Source organism: Epinephelus lanceolatus, chromosome 10, assembly GCF_041903045.1.
Source record: "Epinephelus lanceolatus isolate andai-2023 chromosome 10, ASM4190304v1, whole genome shotgun sequence".
Lineage (NCBI taxonomy): Eukaryota > Metazoa > Chordata > Actinopteri > Perciformes > Serranidae > Epinephelus > Epinephelus lanceolatus.
Window position 1 is genome coordinate 9,527,355 of NC_135743.1, and position 18,626 is coordinate 9,545,980.

At 41.3% G+C, this 18,626-nt stretch overlaps 1 protein-coding gene across 1 annotated transcript in view; it reads left to right on the top strand.

The window, feature by feature from the left end:
* sv2a (synaptic vesicle glycoprotein 2A) overlaps positions 1 to 18,626 on the top strand; it is an 87,546-nt gene that overhangs the window by 52,599 nt on the left and 16,321 nt on the right. The window contains exons 3-10 of the mRNA XM_078171421.1: positions 3,913 to 4,093; positions 8,238 to 8,389; positions 8,687 to 8,820; positions 12,115 to 12,204; positions 12,846 to 12,953; positions 15,403 to 15,491; positions 17,812 to 17,976; positions 18,440 to 18,573. Coding sequence (XP_078027547.1) covers positions 3,913 to 4,093; positions 8,238 to 8,389; positions 8,687 to 8,820; positions 12,115 to 12,204; positions 12,846 to 12,953; positions 15,403 to 15,491; positions 17,812 to 17,976; positions 18,440 to 18,573 — 1,053 coding nt within the window. The remainder of the gene's footprint in view (positions 1 to 3,912; positions 4,094 to 8,237; positions 8,390 to 8,686; positions 8,821 to 12,114; positions 12,205 to 12,845; positions 12,954 to 15,402; positions 15,492 to 17,811; positions 17,977 to 18,439; positions 18,574 to 18,626) is intronic.

Sequence of the window (18,626 nt, forward strand, 5' to 3'; positions counted from 1 at the left end):
TAGGAGCAGTTGCCAACGAGCGTACACTCTAAGGTGTGTGTAATTTTCTGCCTCAGCTCCCAATCAATTATTTTGCCCCTCAAATAAATGAGATAAACTGGGAAATAATTTATCCTTGAGCCAAATGCAGCTGCTAACGAGCCACACACATTGACAGGCCTGAGCCGGCCGAATGTGACGACAGAGGGAGATAAAGAGGGAGAGATAGTGATCCAGTTACAGTGAGTGCTGAAAAGGGCGGCAGGTCAGCGAGGCAGTCCGACTCCCAGACTGCAGCTTATATGGAGGGTTGAGAAGATATACTCACTGTGTGGCCCATCCTGGTCACTGTGGCTGTCTGTCCGTCTGTCTGTCTCTTCTTCTACCTCTATGCTGCTGCATTGCGGCGACAGCTATTGAGCCCAGTCCTCATCACTGGCTCGTTGTTGTTGCTATGAGCTGAATTGTCAGGAGAAGCAGCTCGCAGCCATCTCTCTGCCCTGCCAGGGTGTAATGCGTGCAGATAAGCACACGCCACCCACACAGAGACAAAGTAGGAGTGCACACTTACAGTACATGAGAATGAACATGGGGATATTGACACAATATCACAGGCGCACACACATGCAGATGCAGCTGTGGGACTACTCACTCACTTTCTATCCCTGAAACACGCTAACACATGCACATTAAGAACCCCCTGCAATCAATCAAAGAAGGGAATGAAAGTCACCTTCTTCTCCAATTCAGCACTGCAGTGTTTACACAGAAATATACAGACAGACAGGTGGAGGACAGACGAGTCAAACACACTCTGTTACCTTCAAAGGTCTTTTCATCCAAAATAAAAGGAAACCCCTTTTCGTGATATTCAAAGTCAAGAACATCCGTCCTCAGAGCTAAATTTGTCTTTTTCTCCCTCAGTATCATAAATCTGCGTCCGGCTTCATCATCCCAGCAGTCAGCTTGTTAGACTGTGTGATGGATGATCTTAGCTGATGCAACAGATCAGTTTAAAGGCTATGTAGGCGTCCTCTCCTGTTTTCTCGCCTAAATAAACGACCCCATGATGGGTTCATTCACACCATTTAGCAACATAAAGCCAGGGCTGATTTCATGTCATTTGCAGCGAACACAATCAGCTGTTGCGCTGTGGAGAAACAAGTTGTGGCATCATTACTGCTGCTCGCCTCCTTGATGGTTTGCACTTTGTGGTCAATGGCAGCAAGCTGGTCATTAAGACCAAATCGGCTGTGACATGCAGAATGACGCATATTGCAGTAAACTGCCTTAAAACTACGAATTCCACTGATTCTGTTTGAGTGGCCATTTAAAAGTGAAGGGCAGGAAAGTGATGATAGTTAAGTGTTATTCTTAATGATGAACCTGCCATAAAATCAAAGTGACAATCAGCTCTAAAGCACCACACAAACACTAACGCTTACAGATTAAACTGAAAGTCTTTTCTTGTCCTGAGTCAGCAGCAGTTGACAAAATATTTTCAACTTAAGGTCCACACTTGTTTCAAAGCTTTCGGCTGTACCACATGGCTTTCATCCACCCCTGTATCCAAGGGATTACTTCCATATTGAATGATTCCACAAGTTGTGTGCTCTTTATGAGGAAATGACCTTTCACTAAGCCCCACCCCTTTGTTATGGTCAGCATGGAGCCAGAGAGAAGCAGACAGAGGGGTCTACAGTCTGTGTTTGAAGGATATATCCAGGATGTCAAACTGACTCAGCAGCAACAACAGGTTAAAAAGACAAAGATAGTTAGAAGCTAAAGCCGAACTATAGGCTACAGATCACAGTGTAAAAGTGAACCACCACATCACTGCTGATTGCCACACAAGACAATGAATATAAAGGGAAACTTTGCTGATACTGAACCAGCTGTGTGGCATCGCAGTGTGTGCAGCACCTGGACCTCCACCGCCGGATAGGCAGGGATCTGTTGGTTGAATATCAGCAAGCTATCAGCAATTAAGCTTGACAGTTAATTCGAGGCCTTTGAAACAATAGTTGACAAAACTATTTCAAATCTATTGAGATGTGGTTGTTGTTTTTCAGACGTTTGTTTGCCTGGTGTCGTCAGTTAACGAGGGTTAAATTGATCTAAAAATCAACTCAATGTACTGACTCCAATTAAGTCTAGCTGTGAAACAGTGACTGTGTTGATTGTCCAATCAGAGTGGAGTATTTGACAAAGCTGTAGGGTTCAGTATAGAAACATACTGGACACACTAGGTTCACTTTGCCCTTTTAATAAAAAAATAAATGTAAGATTCCTTTTTTTTTTTTTTTTTTTTTTTTGTACATACAGAAAACTGAGATTTAGACATAGATGTCAAGGTCAGACTGAACAACGGCCCTTTCCTCCTTGTTCATTCAGAGCGATCGCACCAATAACCTGTGTCACTGCAGGCTCAGGGAGCGTGGAGACTGTTGACAGGATGTCAATAAGGCAGCGATTGCAAGCAAGCAACCAGTGTGTGTGTGTGTGTTTGTGTGTGTGGGAACATCATGTCTCAGGAAGCTGGAGACAGACAGACAGAGAGAGGCTGGCTTGGATAAGTGCATGTGAATCATGGTAGTCCTGTGTTTTAAATATCTGTGTGTAATGTTAGATGCCCTGTCCTGCTACTGCAGAATAGTGTTGTGTCGTTCGCAAACGAATCGTTCAAAAGAACGAATCTGTTGAGTGAATGTACTGAACTGAATCACTTCCGGAAGTGATTCATTCATTTCTCAGTTCAGTTGAGCTGGGCAGCGAGTGTGCAGGCTGGGAGTGGAACTGGCAATTCGGTCCATGTGAATGATGAATCATTCGTGAGTCGCTAGGCAGCCAGGGTGCAGGGAGGAACTGCCTACCACGTGACGAATCACTCAGTGAACGAATCACTCAGCCATAACATTTGGTTATGGTTATGGAAAGGATCATGTTTTGCCTTAAAATACGCAGTTATGGGGGCTCTATCCAGAATTCAGTGATATCTCGGTAAGAAACAACTGCTTTTTGTAGCACTGTCCACACAGAAAAAAAAGGGACAAGTCCCTGAAAAACACCATGTCTTGGAGCTAATCTTAATGATTTTAAATGTAATAATAATAATAATTTTAAAAGAATTTTCCTCTATTTTTTTTTAAGAATAATATTCAAATTTTTTTTATTTTATTATTATTATTTATTTATTTTTCAATTTGTGGGACATGTCTTACCAAGTTTCTCGTTGCCTTTTCCCATGTTTGTAAAAGAAATCACAGCAATTAGCTCAGGTTCCAAGGGTTTAAATACTTGTGAAAGGCGCCCGAAAGTAGCACAAGAAAAGTGACGTCGCTCCAGGTTTCAAAGGGTTAAAGCTCTCGATGATGTGGCTGAAGCACACATGAACTTTTCTGCCCATTTACAACCACACAAAGGAGATGAAACCAAATCTGAAACCACCCAGGCTCATTTTAAATAATCTGGGACGACTTTATGGACCAAACCTCTTTTCCTTTAATTTCGTCAACATATTTCTGGTCTGCCGTGTTTTTTTTTCTTGAGTAACTTTGTGAAAAAAGGGCAATATAAAAACATTATTATTATTATTATTATTGTAATTATTGTGAGCTGTGTGTATGGTTCAGATGATTCTGCTGTACTCTCTTTGGTGCTTTATGCAAAATACTTGAGTCATTCTAATAAGTCGGCCAAATGAGCTGATTTACCGGACATTGGAAATCTAATGAGAGCGGAAGAGAGGGCTGGAAGTAATATCAATGAGTTTACTGATGAATAATAACTCATTATCATGCCCTTTGTCTCTTCATCCTCATTATCTCGCCCCCTCACATTCCCCTGACATTACTCTCTCCTCTCTTTTATCCACCAACTCCTCCTCTCTGTCTTTCATGGCTTTGCTTCCCTCTTCCTCCCTCCTTCCTCCAGGTCTGATCGTGTACCTGGGGATGATGGTCGGGGCCTTCGTGTGGGGCGGCCTGGCAGATCGGATCGGCCGGCGGCAGACCCTCCTCATCTCCCTCTCCATCAACAGCGTGTTTGCCTTCTTCTCGTCCTTCGTCCAGGGCTACGTCTCCTTCCTCTTCTGCCGCCTGGCCTCAGGTGTCGGGTAGGTAGACAGATGAGTCACACAGGCAGAGGTGGAAGTGAGACAGTCACGACCACGGTGGCACATCAGTTGACTTGACAAGCAGAGCAACGCCACGTGTCAGAGAACAGATAAAAATACAGTTCTCACTGCTGTTTGAGGAAATCCACCCTCAGATTCTTGGATGTCTGAGAGGTTTTTCTGCAGTTCAGGAGCTATTTTTCAACAACGTGTGCAATGTGCTTTTCAATGGTTCCTATTTCCTTCAGACTGTTTTACTTAGGGAAGTAATTTCATTTACTTGAGTCAACAACCTCCACACAATAAGCCTGAACTAACCGTTTGCTTGAAGCTGGGTGTAAAGGCATGTAAACACAGCCACTGTCATGCTCCTTATTTGAAATTAATAATTTGTGGCTTCCTTGCATTCTGGTCTCCTGAGGCTATTTCTGCCTGTGCTGCTGGATGATGGTGGCTTTGGTGAAATGTCAGCGTAATGGCAGCCCTCGCTCTGATTGTTAAAGTCTTTGAAGCATGACCTTCACCAGGTTTTTGATGTTTTGGATACAGTGGGTATATATTTTACTTACGCAAGAAATATTTCCATATGAATATTTCTATTAAGGTTTTGTTAAGTTATGCATAGAAATGAAAAATACATCACTTAAAACAAAGTGGGCCCAAAATAAAGTGTTCATGTTTCTATTAAAGGTCCAGTGTGTAGAATTTAAAGAGATATTGGCAAAAATGAAATTTAATATAATATAATATAATATAATATAATATAATATAATATAATTAGTATGTTTTCTAGACATTTCTTTAATTTATAATTACCTGAAAATAAGAATCGTTGTGTTTCATTACCCTAAAATGAGCCGTTTAAATCTACATAGAAGAGTGGGTCCTTGTCTACAGAGATCACCCATGTAGCACCACCATGTTTCTACAGTAGCCCAGAATGGACAAACCAAACACTGGCTCTAGATAAGGACATTTTCCTTTTCATGTTGGCCACCGTAGTTGGCAGTCTCTCTTTGATGAGCAGCCTCCAAAAAAGCAACGATTTTTTTAATTAGATTTTTTTTTATTATTATTAGATTTTTTTTTGGATGTGATTTAAACTATTTTATTTTATTTTATTTTATTTGGGCCCTAGCATGCGGTGCTAGGACCCTGTTGTATTGCAAGTGATTATTTTATTTTATTTTATTTTATTTTATTTTATTTTTGATGTTTGTTTTTTTTTTTGTAAAATTACTTTATCCAGTGTTTTCACTGGTCAAAATCACTGGGTCTATTTATTTTAAAGAGGAGGAGACCTCTGCAGACAATTTGGTTTCTGCTAAAAAACCTCCTGAACATTTGGACCAATTAGGTGAGCATACATTAGGTTATCAGAGGATATAGGCGAGCAAACATTTGCAGGTGCTGACCCAGCGGCTCGTCTGTGAGAAGCCAAACAGCGTTGGAGAAACACTGATTTTAACGTGAAACTGCCTCATTCAGTGTTCTTATCAGTTTTAATTACTTGGTCTGTTTGTTTTGGAGAGGAAGAGACCTCTGTGGACAATTCAGCTCCCGCTACTGCAATCCTCACTGCTAGATGCCACTAAATCCCCCTAAATCTTACACACGGGACCTTTAAGTGCTACTCTGCAGAGCTGCTAACGTGGCTGTAGACTCTGTAGAGTCAAGCTGATACTTCCATCAGGGGGCATCAAAGTCAGATATTTATAAATCCTTTAGATAATGGCTGTAAAGCTAAAGTTGGTTAGTTTTATGAAAATAGCTTTTTTGTCATATTTGCTGACCTATGACAGATGGTCTGTAAAAATAATCATGTCACTGCTCCTCCTCCTACTGTTTCTAAAGGTGCTTCCACACCTGCCCTGTTTGGTTCGGTTCAATCGAATTCAAGTGCAGTTTGTTTGGGCAGGTGTGAACACAGCAATCACGCTCCAGTACGCACCAAACAACCTGACCGAGACCTTCTTGAAGAGGTGGTGTCGGTCTGGTTACAAATGAACTCTGGTGTGGTTCATTTGTGGTGAGAACGTGTTCCGACCTGGATCTGAACCAACTGCAGTCACATGACACATTGTTTGGGTTAAACATGAGCATGTTACAGTCCTGGAGGATTATTAATGTGCACCTCCTCCTGTACTGCCTTAATATGCACATTCAGCACATCCAATGCATCAAAACATTGTTTTCTAGTTGGAGGAGCGGCTCGTTTTCAAACTGTATGGTTTGACTAAAATGAACAATGACAGCAATATAGTCCACGATGAGCAGCACTAAAATCAACCTGCGTAGTTGTCCCTCCATTGTTCTCCCCCCTCCAAATTCTGACCAATCAAGAGCAGCTCTCTCACACAAGGCATTTGATCTGGTCTGCTTGTAAATGCTGCCGTGAGAACACGAACCAACTCTAGACAATTATACAACTTGTAACAAAGTTAGTCCCTGTGTGTGTGTGTCTGTCCCACGTTTTTCTCCTCACTGACTTGGTCAATCCATGTGAAATTTGGCACAGTGGTAGAGGGTCATGGGAGGATGTGAATGAAACAATATTACATCAATTGGCCAAAGGGGGGCGCTATAGCAACCAATTGAAATTGCAAACTTTGAATGGGCATATCTTATGCCCCGTATGTCGTAGAGACATGAAACTTTGCACAGAGATGCCTCTCCTCATGAGGAACAAATTTGCCTCAAGAACCCATAACTTCCGCTTATATAGATTTTCCGCCATTTGAAGTTTTTGAAAAACACTTCAAATCGATCTCTTCCTAGGAAGTTTGACCGATCTGCATGAAACTGGGTGAACATAATCTAGGGACCAATATCTAAAGTTCCCTCTTGGCAAAAGTTGGAAAACTTACTAAAACTGAGCTTCTGTAAGGCAATGAATATTGTGGAGGGCGTGGCTCATCACATAAAGGTGTATAACATCTCAAGGGTTTCACCCATCACCACGCAACTTTGTAGGCATATGACCACACATAATCTGAGGGGACCCCTCCATTATTGACCACATCAAACAAAATGGGGCCGCTAGAGAGCTCATTTCTTATCTAGGCCTAACCACCATATGGATTTTTACTAAACTTGGTAGATATGTAGAACAGGACGCCTCAAGGTGACTGGAGAAATTTAACTCCAATTGGCAACTGGGTGGCGCTATAACAACAGAAAAATGCTTAAAAATGGCTAAAATGCGACAGATCACTGTGGCTCCCCCTGTGGACCAATGTTGTTGTTTTTCTAATTTTTGGTATGACTAAGTCATGGTATGGTATGCTGTACTCAATGGGTATAGACTAGTTTTCGAAGTTTTTTTTTTTATAAATGTTGCCCACTACAGCCTAAAAGTACAAAGTACAATGACAGGAAAAATATTTTTTATTTAATTTACGTTCTGCAGGCAGTTTATTTTGTTAGGTTTTCTCTTTAGTAACGTTTAGTAGAAATAGAGCAGCTCAGAATACGAAAGCTTTGATCTCCCCACCCTTCCACAATTACAAAGAATAGCAGACTGTGAAAGTCTCTGTTATTCTGGGCAAACGTGCACAGCGGCCTGTTCATTGTGGATACTGCTTCCATTTGCAGCGTAGTGAACTTTCTCCAAATTGAGTCAATGTATTAACAATCTCTGCCCCTGTTTGACTGCAGAGCTCTGAATGTGTTCCTGGCATCAGCTGCCATCAGTCAGATTGTAAATTGTTGTGATGGAACAAGCACAGAGGGTTTAAAGGTGGTGCCACTGATTGCAGTCAGACGGGCCTTTATTGGTGTTTTTTTAAAGACTTTAATCTTTATTCTTAATCAACTACAAGGCTGCTCGATTGTCTCTCATATCTCACACTCTCCTGCTGCTTTTTCTTAAAACCCTCTCTCTGCTTTTCACTCCTCCCTCCCTTTGTTATATTGTTTTCTTTCAACTCCTTTCTTTCTTCACAACATTACCTCATTTATTTTTCTCTCCCTATTTGCCACCTTTTTAAATTACCATTGTCATCTCTGTTGCCTTTGCCTTCCCTCTGTTCTTCCTCCTCTCTTATCTCACCCACCATTTGCTTCTCCTCCATGTGGATCCCTTCTCTTGCCGGTCTCTTAATTGTCTTTCCTTTTAATTTCTGCCTTCCTCTTTACTCCGCAGCATTGGCGGCTCCATCCCCATTGTGTTTTCCTATTACTCTGAGTTCCTGGCCCAGGAGAAGCGAGGAGAGCATCTGAGCTGGCTCTGCATGTTCTGGATGATCGGCGGTATCTACGCCTCCGCCATGGCCTGGGCCATCATCCCACATTATGGTGAGGAAAACAAACAGATCACTCAGTCACAAAATCATTGTCTGAGGCAATATGTGTGTTAGTCAGTGAGATAAACAGCATGTCATTTTAACCATTTAATGTTACATAATTAAATGTGGAGATGAGATGCGACCGTTGTTTCTGTTTGGTGGTGGTGGTGGTTTTAAATGGCTGCAGTTTACAGAAATGCATACAACCAGAGCATTACAGTATCAGCGCAGGAGGCTCCTTGAGCACACGATTCAAGTGTTGCAGCTGCCTCTGACCCCCCTTCTCTCTCTCCCGCTCCCCACTTAGGCTGGAGTTTCCAGATGGGCTCGGCCTACCAGTTCCACAGCTGGCGTGTCTTTGTGCTGGTGTGTGCCTTCCCATCCGTGGCGGCCATCTCCGCCCTCACCACAATGCCCGAGAGCCCCCGCTTCTACCTGGAGGTCAGCCTGTCAGCTCTCACCGCACTCAGACCTTATGGAAATATCACCTGAATACGTTTTGACATCTTGGATGCATAAACAGTTTTAAAAACAGAAAGCATGCGGGCACTGTGCTGCAGACAAAACGCTACTCTCACACTTTTCCAGAATATTTTGAATAGATAAATAAAAATGTGCATATATACATCATGAAGAGGGCGAAACATACAAAATACAAGTGCTGCTGAATTTTTTATTCCTATTCAGTATATTTTGAACACTGACACACAAAAAGTAAACAGGAAGTTGGAGATGAATATGTTTTAAATTATTCATTTTTAAATGTTCAATACATGAAGGAATCTGTCACAGCTAGTATACAGTATATTGATGTCCAGTGGGCTGGGGATTTCTGCAGTCCATTACCTTCCCCATATTTCAGTAGCTCTGTTTATGTGTTACTAAACCACTGTCAGCTGTTGTAACCACAGCACATTATTCCTTGGTACGCTATTAAGCCTGATTTATGGTTGGGTGCTCGACACTTTTGAGTGTCGCTCAACAGAAATGACGTATTTTCATCAAAAGAAAATGTTGCTCGACACTTTTCTTTTATGTCGTGCACCTGGAGGATTTTGTTTATTCGTGGATGATGTCATATTTTGTCCGGCAGTAGTAGTTTTCAATCAACATCGACTTTGACCTGCATTCAGTGTCTGAGAGGACAGTGGCCGTTAGGGCTGGACGATTATGGCAAAAATAATAATCATGATTATTTTGATTGATGTTGAAATCACGATTAATAAACACGATTATTCATTGATTTCAATCATTCGATTGTGGAAAAAAATTCGAATATTCAGCCTTTTTTTCCCCCCGTTTTTTTGGGGGGACCTTGAACGCAACACCATCTCCGACAAGGAATTAGAAAGCCCAACACAGACGACTAAATTCTTTCAACAATGTGACTCAAAATAATGATAAAATAGATTTTATTGATGTTCCACCGGTCCACTGCGCTCTGAGTCTGGTGTCAGTGACACATGCTGCTCTGAGTCGTGCATCTGTCTGCTTGCGCTGCAGTGTGCGCCGAGGGTTTTAATTTTTAGTGTTAAATCAAAAGTTAAACACTATTTATCAGCAACCAGAAGTGTTTTTTCTTTTGTGAATATTTTTATCTTAATTCTAGGGTTGCAAGAAACTACCTTTTCGCCATAATTTGTAAGTTATTAACTTTTTTGGACTTTGGACAACTTGAAGCCAAAATGTTTCCAGATGACTGAAGTTGTCCTACCTTTCTTCTCAACCAAAGGCTGCCTTTCATGTTCTCAGTAACAACAATAACACATATTACTGATCCACACACGTCACACGCTTGCTGCTGCTGCACATAACACAGGTGCATTCACGGTGCTTTTCCAGCACAGGAACTTACATACACGCCGCGCCGTGCGGCACATTAATTGTTTTTCTTCGATTATAATGTTTTTATGATCGTGAGAAGCCAAAATCGAAATCATGATTAAAATTAGATTAATTGTCCAGCCCTACGGCAGACATGACAGACTACATGATGGTCCGCACCAAATGTGTGATGTCATCGGGTTATTCTTGTCCTATTTTTATTATTATTTCTATAATTTCAGTCACTGTGTCTGTTCATGTCCCAGACGAAATATTATTGTAGTGACGTAAAAAGCTCCACTAGATGCCAGGAGCTACATTTGAAGCACCACATGTAAACAGTGCGAGTCACTGAATCCTCCACAAGTTCCTGCAAATTTTTCACAATAAAAGCCTGTTTAGAAAATGAAGGGATTCTCTCAACCCAAATTATAATGGGCTTTTGATTTTAAACAGATACAGGAAGTGTTGAGTTTGAAATGACGGCACGATGCATTAACTTTATCTAGAAAAACACGAGCAGATTAAAATATAAATATGAAAATACAGAGGAAATAATAAATAATGGCCTGTGTCTAATGTATTCTGAGTCAAATCTTCTGTTGAAATGTTGTGAGGTTTCCCAGGCGTGACGTCGATTGTCCTCTACTATGATACACTACACGAGATGAAACGATGGATTATCACACACACTACTCACGATCCGAGCTGACACCGTACGACGCTGCATCGGGCTATAATCAGGCTGATATCGTGTAGTGTGTACCCAGCATTACTTATAGAGATGTACCGATTTTTCCTTCTCGATACCGATTCCGATTCCTGAACCTTAGGTATCTGCTGATACTGAGTACTGATCCGATACCAGCGTGTAAAATAAAAATGGATGGGATATGAATTGTTGTATGTCTCAACTCCTGAATCTCTATGTAAAATATTAAGAAATAAATACATAATAGTAGAATGAATGCCATATAACTTTTTATTATTATTATTATCCAGTGTTGACACAGCTCAAGACACAGGTTAAAGTGCAGCCACACAATTTGGTAAAAAAGACATTTTAAAGGCTACAGTAGAATGCTTTTTAAACTCAGCTCCGTTTCCGTTTAGTTTGCCTGTAGCGTGCGTATGCGTAATGACGTGTTTTCGGATTGGTCATAGGCTGTACTCGCCGATACCCGATACCGCATTTTAGGCAGTATTGGAATCATTTCCGATACTGGTATCAGTACAGCTCTAATTACTTAACATGACAGCAATACACTCTGACTGTAAGAAAAGAAGGGTGTCTCTGGTTACCATGGAGACAACTTAAAACCTTTCACTGAAGCTTAAACTGAAAACAACGTGCAGCTGTATCTTCTCATTTAACTGCTGATAAGAAAACGAATACGCTTTGCCAAGTCAAACTGTTCCTTTAAGCAATTACACTACATCTGCACCAGTGAAACATCATGCATGTGAAGCAGAAATGGCTGAATAAAATTAATGTTTTTATTTAAACAGGGCGAAGCTGTGTCAGCGTTTTTCCATCTTCATTTTGACCTTGAAAAAATGGCAGTGCATGGGAACATTTTTCCCTAATTGGCTGCTGAATGTTGAACAATTAATTGAAGTGAATGTTCAAAGATTTTCAACAGATGTAAAATTTGAGGAATTGTTTCTCCAAATGTTTTGTGACGTTGTCACATCACACATCTTACAAGGGATTGATTATTGAATCAAAGCATCACTCTTGTACCAAATCTCATACCAGAAAAGACAGAGGCTTCACGAACTATAGCAAACTGTGAGGAGGTGTTAAGATATTGAGTGTGACGTGAGGTTTGCACCACTCACAGGAAACCCTTCGCCCTCCCTCTCTACTGTGGTTTGTGACTAACATGTAAATGTGTTTCTCACCTGCAGAATGGGAAACACGACGAGGCGTGGATGATTCTGAAGCAGGTCCATGACACCAACATGAGGGCCAAGGGTTACCCAGAGAGGGTCTTCTCTGTAAGTCACACACAGGAATCTTATGCTTTACACTTGTGTCTGTACGCAGGAGAAAATGTCTTCACACAGTGCGTGTGTTCCTGTCTGCAGGCTAATACAGTGCAGCAGGTTTTTGAGCTCTTTGCTGCATAAATTTGCATATTAATTAAGTTAAACAGATTTTCTTTAAATGCTTGGAGCCACACAGTTCATATTAATACTTCAATGAAACATGGTGACAAAAATACCTTATAACTTCTTCTTATCAGATATATATATCATAGTGTTAATGGTAAGGCAGATCAGGTGCATACATTGATTTTGAATAACATGGAATAATGGTAATTTGGGAAGAACATTAATTGTACTGATCATTTGTAATATATTAGAGCAAAGGTTTACAAATTAATCTGTGAGAAAAGACAGAACAATCAATGAATTTAGGATTTGTGGGCCTGATATCACATGCTGAGTATCCATGTGAAAGCTTGTTATTCACTCACACATGTATATTTTTTAATGACTAGTGTGTAATTTAGATTTCAATAAAGATTTTGATTGAAGCCCTTCCCGAAAAATATGTGTGTAAAGTACGTTGAAGAGGAACACATTTAACAATCAGTAAAGATGTAATTAAAATCTAAATATTGAATGATTCCCAGGTGACCACCATTAAAACAGTGAAGCAGATGGATGAGCTGGTGGACCTGGGCGATGGAGCCGCCTGGCATCAGAAATGGAGGATAAAGCTCACGACACTTTTCCATCAGGTGACACTATTCCCCTGATTTTACTGTTTGATATTTAATATTACCTGTATAGTGGAACAAAGCAACACATCTGGAGCAGATCTGGACTGATAATCTGACCCATACAGATTTAAAACTCTACCCTTCAGCTTAGAGGAATACTTTCAGCGCAAAATTATCATTTGTGTATAAATTACGCACCCCGTTTTAATTGTGAAGAAAACATCGTTTGTCTTGCATGCCTCCATGGTGGGCGAAAAATTCAAAAATGTCTTGATGAATTTTAAGAACAGGGGCAGTTGTTTAACAACAGCTGAAACTAGAGATGTACCGATACCACTTTTTCCTTCCCGATACCGATTCTGATCCCTGAACCTTAGGTATCTGCCGATACTGAGTACTGATCCGATACCAGCGTGTAAAATAAAAATGGATGGGATATGAATTGTTGTATGTCTCAACTCCTAAAACTCTATGTAAAATATTATGAAATAAATACATAATAATAGAATGAATGCCATAAAACTTTTTATTATCCAGTGTTGACACAGATCAAGACACAGGTTAAAAGGCATTCACACAAGTTGGTAAAAAAGACATTTTAAAGGCTACAGTAGAATGCTTTTTAAACTCCGCTCCGTTTCCGTTTCGTTTGCCTGTAGCATGCGTATGAAAACACCTAATGCTTCATGTCATTACGTGTTTTCAGATTGGTCATAGGCTGTACTCGCCGATACCCGATACCGCATTTTAGGCAGTATCAGATGCGTACAACTATAGCTGAAACTATATCAAAACCTCCTTTTACGAGCTCACACAACTCGTGCAGTAGAAACAGTCTCACCTACAGACAAGTAGTGCACCAGGGCGAGCACTTTCGTTTAAACTCTACTGAATGGACTGCACCAGCAGAGATGAAATGCCATTTTTTTTAATTGTGAGGTTTTAACAAAAATGCATGAGAACTGGATTATACTGCATAAGTTGTGTAAGACTAAGTTTTGAATAGTTTTGCTGTTGTTAAACGCTGCCTCTTTTTACTCCAAGTCATCAAGAACTCTCTGCATTTATGGATTCTTCATTCACTGGAAGCATGTGAGAAAAAAAACAAAACATTTTCTTAATTCTTTCATAATTGATGCAAAACTGATGTTTTTGTGGGTGAAGTATTCCTTCTGTAAATGGGAATATAAGTGACAGTAGTGCCAAATAATATGGTGTTGCTCTTCCTAGGGCCTGTGTCCATGTAGCATTAGGTTTTTTTTTTGTCTGAGTGATCGCATCTTTTTTCAGTTGTTCCCTATGAGGAGAGAGTGAATGCGGCCACGTATGCCTGCCTAGAGAAATAGTGTTACACTCAGGCGCTGGTGTCGTCACTGCTGCTTTGGCTCCTGTCTATCCTGAGCTGTATAATTTGTCAGAAGGCTGTGGCTCAGAGGTAGAGTGGGTCGTCTACTAATTGGAAGATCAGTGGGTCAATCCCCGGCTCCTTTATCTGCATGTCGAAGTACCCTTCAGCAAGATACTGAAACAATAATTGTGTCATCTGGGGGTTAAACTACCAACCAAATATTGTAAGGAAAATGATTGTGTTAAAATCTGAGCAGCAGGTGGCACCTTGTATGGTAGCCTCGGCCACCAGTGTATAAGTGTGTGTGTGTGAATGGGTGAATGTGACTCGTAGTGTAAAAAGCGCTTTGAGTGGTCGGAAGACTAGAAAGGTGATATACAAGTGCAGGTCCATTTACCAAAACAGAATGTTGCTGATGAGTGTTGTGCTTTAATCTCCGTACCATAGCTACCGAGCGAATGTTAATGTCAAGATTGTTGTCACTGAAACAAACCTACACGTAGTGCGTCATTTAAAATGAAGCACTGCGATGAAGTGCTCTTCAGTGCCCTGCCGCCTCTTTTCCGCTAAAGAAAAACGCTACGTGGTCACAGCCCGTTATCTAACGCTTGGTAAGAGAGCAAATGAGGATCTTTCCAAAAATGTTGAACTGTTCCTTTAAACCAGGGTATGTCATCAGTGTGCACCGGGGGTTAAACCACCAGCCAGATACTGTCAGGGAAATTCAAAGCATTAAAAGCATCACAAACAAATATTATGAAGGGAACCAGAGTTTAATTTTAATCAGTGTTGAATAAAATATAATCTATAAACGTCAGTCAGAACTGAAGAGATGAAATTTCCTTCCGACTGCTCAGCTCAGGCTTTATTTATATGATAATTCTCTTTGCCTGTGTGGACAGTGTGTGTTTAGTGACAGGATGTGTTTGTGTATCAGCTTGTGCTGCTGAGGCTGTCTCACTTTGTTTGCTCTGGGCCTGGAAAAGGGGATTCTGGGACACTGTGTGGAGAGAAAAGTTTTCAGAGACGCCTGGTGTATGTTAACTGACTGTACCATATATTTATTGTGTCCCTCTGTGTCTCCACTGTATCTCTGTGTCCATGTGTGTGTTGCTGCAGGTGTGGAGTAACTTCCAGACTGTTTTCTCCCCCGAGTATCGCCGCACTACCTACATGATGATGGCCGTGTGGTTCTCCATGTCCTTCAGGTAAGATCAGGTTAAAGAACAGTACACTGGGTCTCACTTCACTGACAGTCTCAGAGTGGTATCGATCTTCTTACCAAACTTTTTGCTGTAGAGTGAATAAACTTGTCCCAAAATTAGCGATTTCAACCAGTGAGCCACCTCAGTGTGTGATCTAGGGTGATAGTTTAAAATTGCTTTTTTTGGGTTATTTTTGAAACTAAATGTGATCTAGACTTCACATAAATAAAAAATGCCAAATTAAAAGCATAATTTCACTGACCAATTACGTTTGAATATCTCCACGCCAATCACAACATGTCATTAGGTAGAGACAAACATGTCTTGTTACTGTTAGCTATCTAATGTTGCCTGATGTTCAGTTTTTAAAGACAACCCTGCACCAGTAAAAGCTCTAAAGGCTGTGTTGAGGAAATATGACCTCAAATGAATTAAATATGGATTCATTTACACTGGCAGGCAGTGATGTCGAGCCGAGAGCGCAGTGTTGAATGTGATGAAATCCTGTCAAATGAGGCGCTAAAACTATCGAAGCTCCAGAGACGCGTAAAGACAAAGCACCCGGGATGTGCTGGAAAGCCAAAGGAATCATTTCTAAGGAAAAAAGACGGGCTTCAGGCACAACAGAAAGTCATCTTAACATTTACAGCTGACAGTGGCATATCACATGTTTACATACGTGTTTCTTTTCTCCTTTTTTGTCATTTTATGTTTTGTTTTTTTGTTATTTATTTTGAGAGGTGGTCCTCGGACATATTTTAAAAATCAAAAGTGGGTAGTAAAGTTCACATCCCCTGCTAGAATGTCAAAATATTCCTTTAATTACAGTACATGTGATGGTAGCCCTTTTTAAATAGGAACTGTGCAAATTTACAGCAAAGCCCAATCAGTCTTTTTTCAGCATTGGCAGTATAAAACCAAAATCGGGGAGTGCAGCAAAATGCCGCCTACCTACTTTTGTTTATACAGAATGCGACTTTTTCGGGGCAATGGGGGGCGTGAGCAAGTAACAAAGCGTGTAGCTCATCATATGACGTAAACAGTGATGTGGGAGGGAAGCCGCGGCTGGTCAGTCCTTCCGCGATTCTCTCATAAGTCGGCCCGTCCTTCACCGTCCCCGTCATCTGACGGTTAATGGCCTCTTCATTTGCAAGGACAAGGAGGGCGCGCAATTCTTTGTCTCCCCAGTTGCTCATCTTTACAGTGTCTGTCAGGTTTGCGTTTCCCTCTTGCTACTAGCTGCTCGCTAATTCCTGCTATCAGCTGTTTCCTGTTTATCCACCCCCAGTGGGTCACACGTGCAGCGTCATCAACAGCCCCTCCAGTTGCAGAAGGCCGCCTCAGTCTGTTTAAACTAAAAGGGTTCTGCCGATATGTCTACCCTACGAGGCGGAAAATTGGGCACCTCGGATCAACTCGCCAATCCAGCTCTGTGTGTCTAAATGCTCACAGCTTGCCGGCAAAACGGCCCAACATTCGCCAAAAATCTGGCAGTGTAAAAGGGGCTATAGACTACATTTACATGCACAAAATATATGACAATATTCCTACTAAACTGTTTACATGGCTGATGAACATTAATATGATGATATGATAATCCTTTTACATGGAGCTGTGCATACTCCGATTAACGCGCCCTGACATGTTTATCAAATCAATTATGATAAAATAGAAAGGCTGTCACCTGTGCCAGGATTTTTTCAAAGTTTTCCACAGGTGGCAGCAAACACAGCCTCACTCTGTCATTCCTTCAGCCTGCTTGAAAAAGTTGCAGTCTTTCATGGTGTTTAAAAGTAGGTGTGTTGCTCCTTCTGACCAGAAATGTGGGCTTTTCTTTTGGGCATGCATCTCTACCTCACTGCCTTGCAAATTGTTGGTGAGTGGGTTTGTGGACAGCACCGTGTGTCGCAAACAGCAGTAAAAACAAAACGGTTGAGATGCATATTCCAAATACGCTGTTTACATGTCCAAAGAACGCTACTACAATCCGACTAACACCGGCATATCCCACGTCTTAATCGGAGAATGCCTAATGCTGTCATATTAGCGTGCAGTAGACATACTCTAGAAAACAATTTCAGACTTATACTCAGATTCAGATTTACTTTGCTGAAGCAAAAACATTACATAAACATTCACTGGAGCTGCCAGTTTTTGGTACTAACGGGCAAAAGATGTTACAAATATGCCTTTCTTGAATATTCATGCACGCAGTAATGATTAAGGCTCTGCTGTGTAGGCCTGTTACTGTTTATCTTTCTTGTGACAACAGCACTCTCACTTTCTCCTCCTCCTCCTCCTCCTCCTCATCTCTCCCATCCAGCTACTACGGTCTGACAGTGTGGTTCCCCGACATGATCAAGTACCTGCAGAAGCAGGAGTACGCCTCGCGCACCAAGGTTTTCGTCAAGGAGAAAGTGGAACATGTCACCTTTAACTTCACTCTGGAAAACCAGGTCCACCGCCAGGGAGAGTACTTCAACGACAAGTGAGTCAGCTGCATCCCTTTTGTCAAGGCTGGCCTGTTGAATGAAGGCAAAATGATTCTGAATTGGGTCACGCTCAGTCAGGTGCCTTTTATTCTGAGGGTATTTTTTATATTTCACACAGTCTACAATGGACAACTTTATTCACAAAGTGTTAATACTTTGTGATGGATGACAACAAAGCAGATGAAAATGTGAATAAGGCTTCAAAATGTTTTATTCTGAGCTTGGCTTTGATTGGATGAGAGCCCTGCGGAGTTGTTCTTGTTTAACAAGCCTGTCTTTGATGTTTCCTCTGACCTTGCCTTTTAAACCTCAACTCTGCTTGTGATCTGAGTTGTTAAAATTCTCTCACTGTCTTTGCATCTTTTTCTCCCTCCACTTCCCAATCCCACGCTCCATCTCTTCGTTGCCTCTTTGCCTCCATTTCTTAATTCCACTGTCCCTGTGTGTGATTGCTCGCAGGTTCATGAACCTGAAAATGAGATCTATGGTATTTGAGGACTCGCTGTTTGAGGAGTGTTACTTTGAGGACATCACCTCCAGCAACACCTTCTTCAAGAACTGCACCTTTATCGCCACCCTCTTCTACAACACAGGTAGGTTACACACACACTGACACTGTATAATGGTTATTCTAAGGTGGGAACTT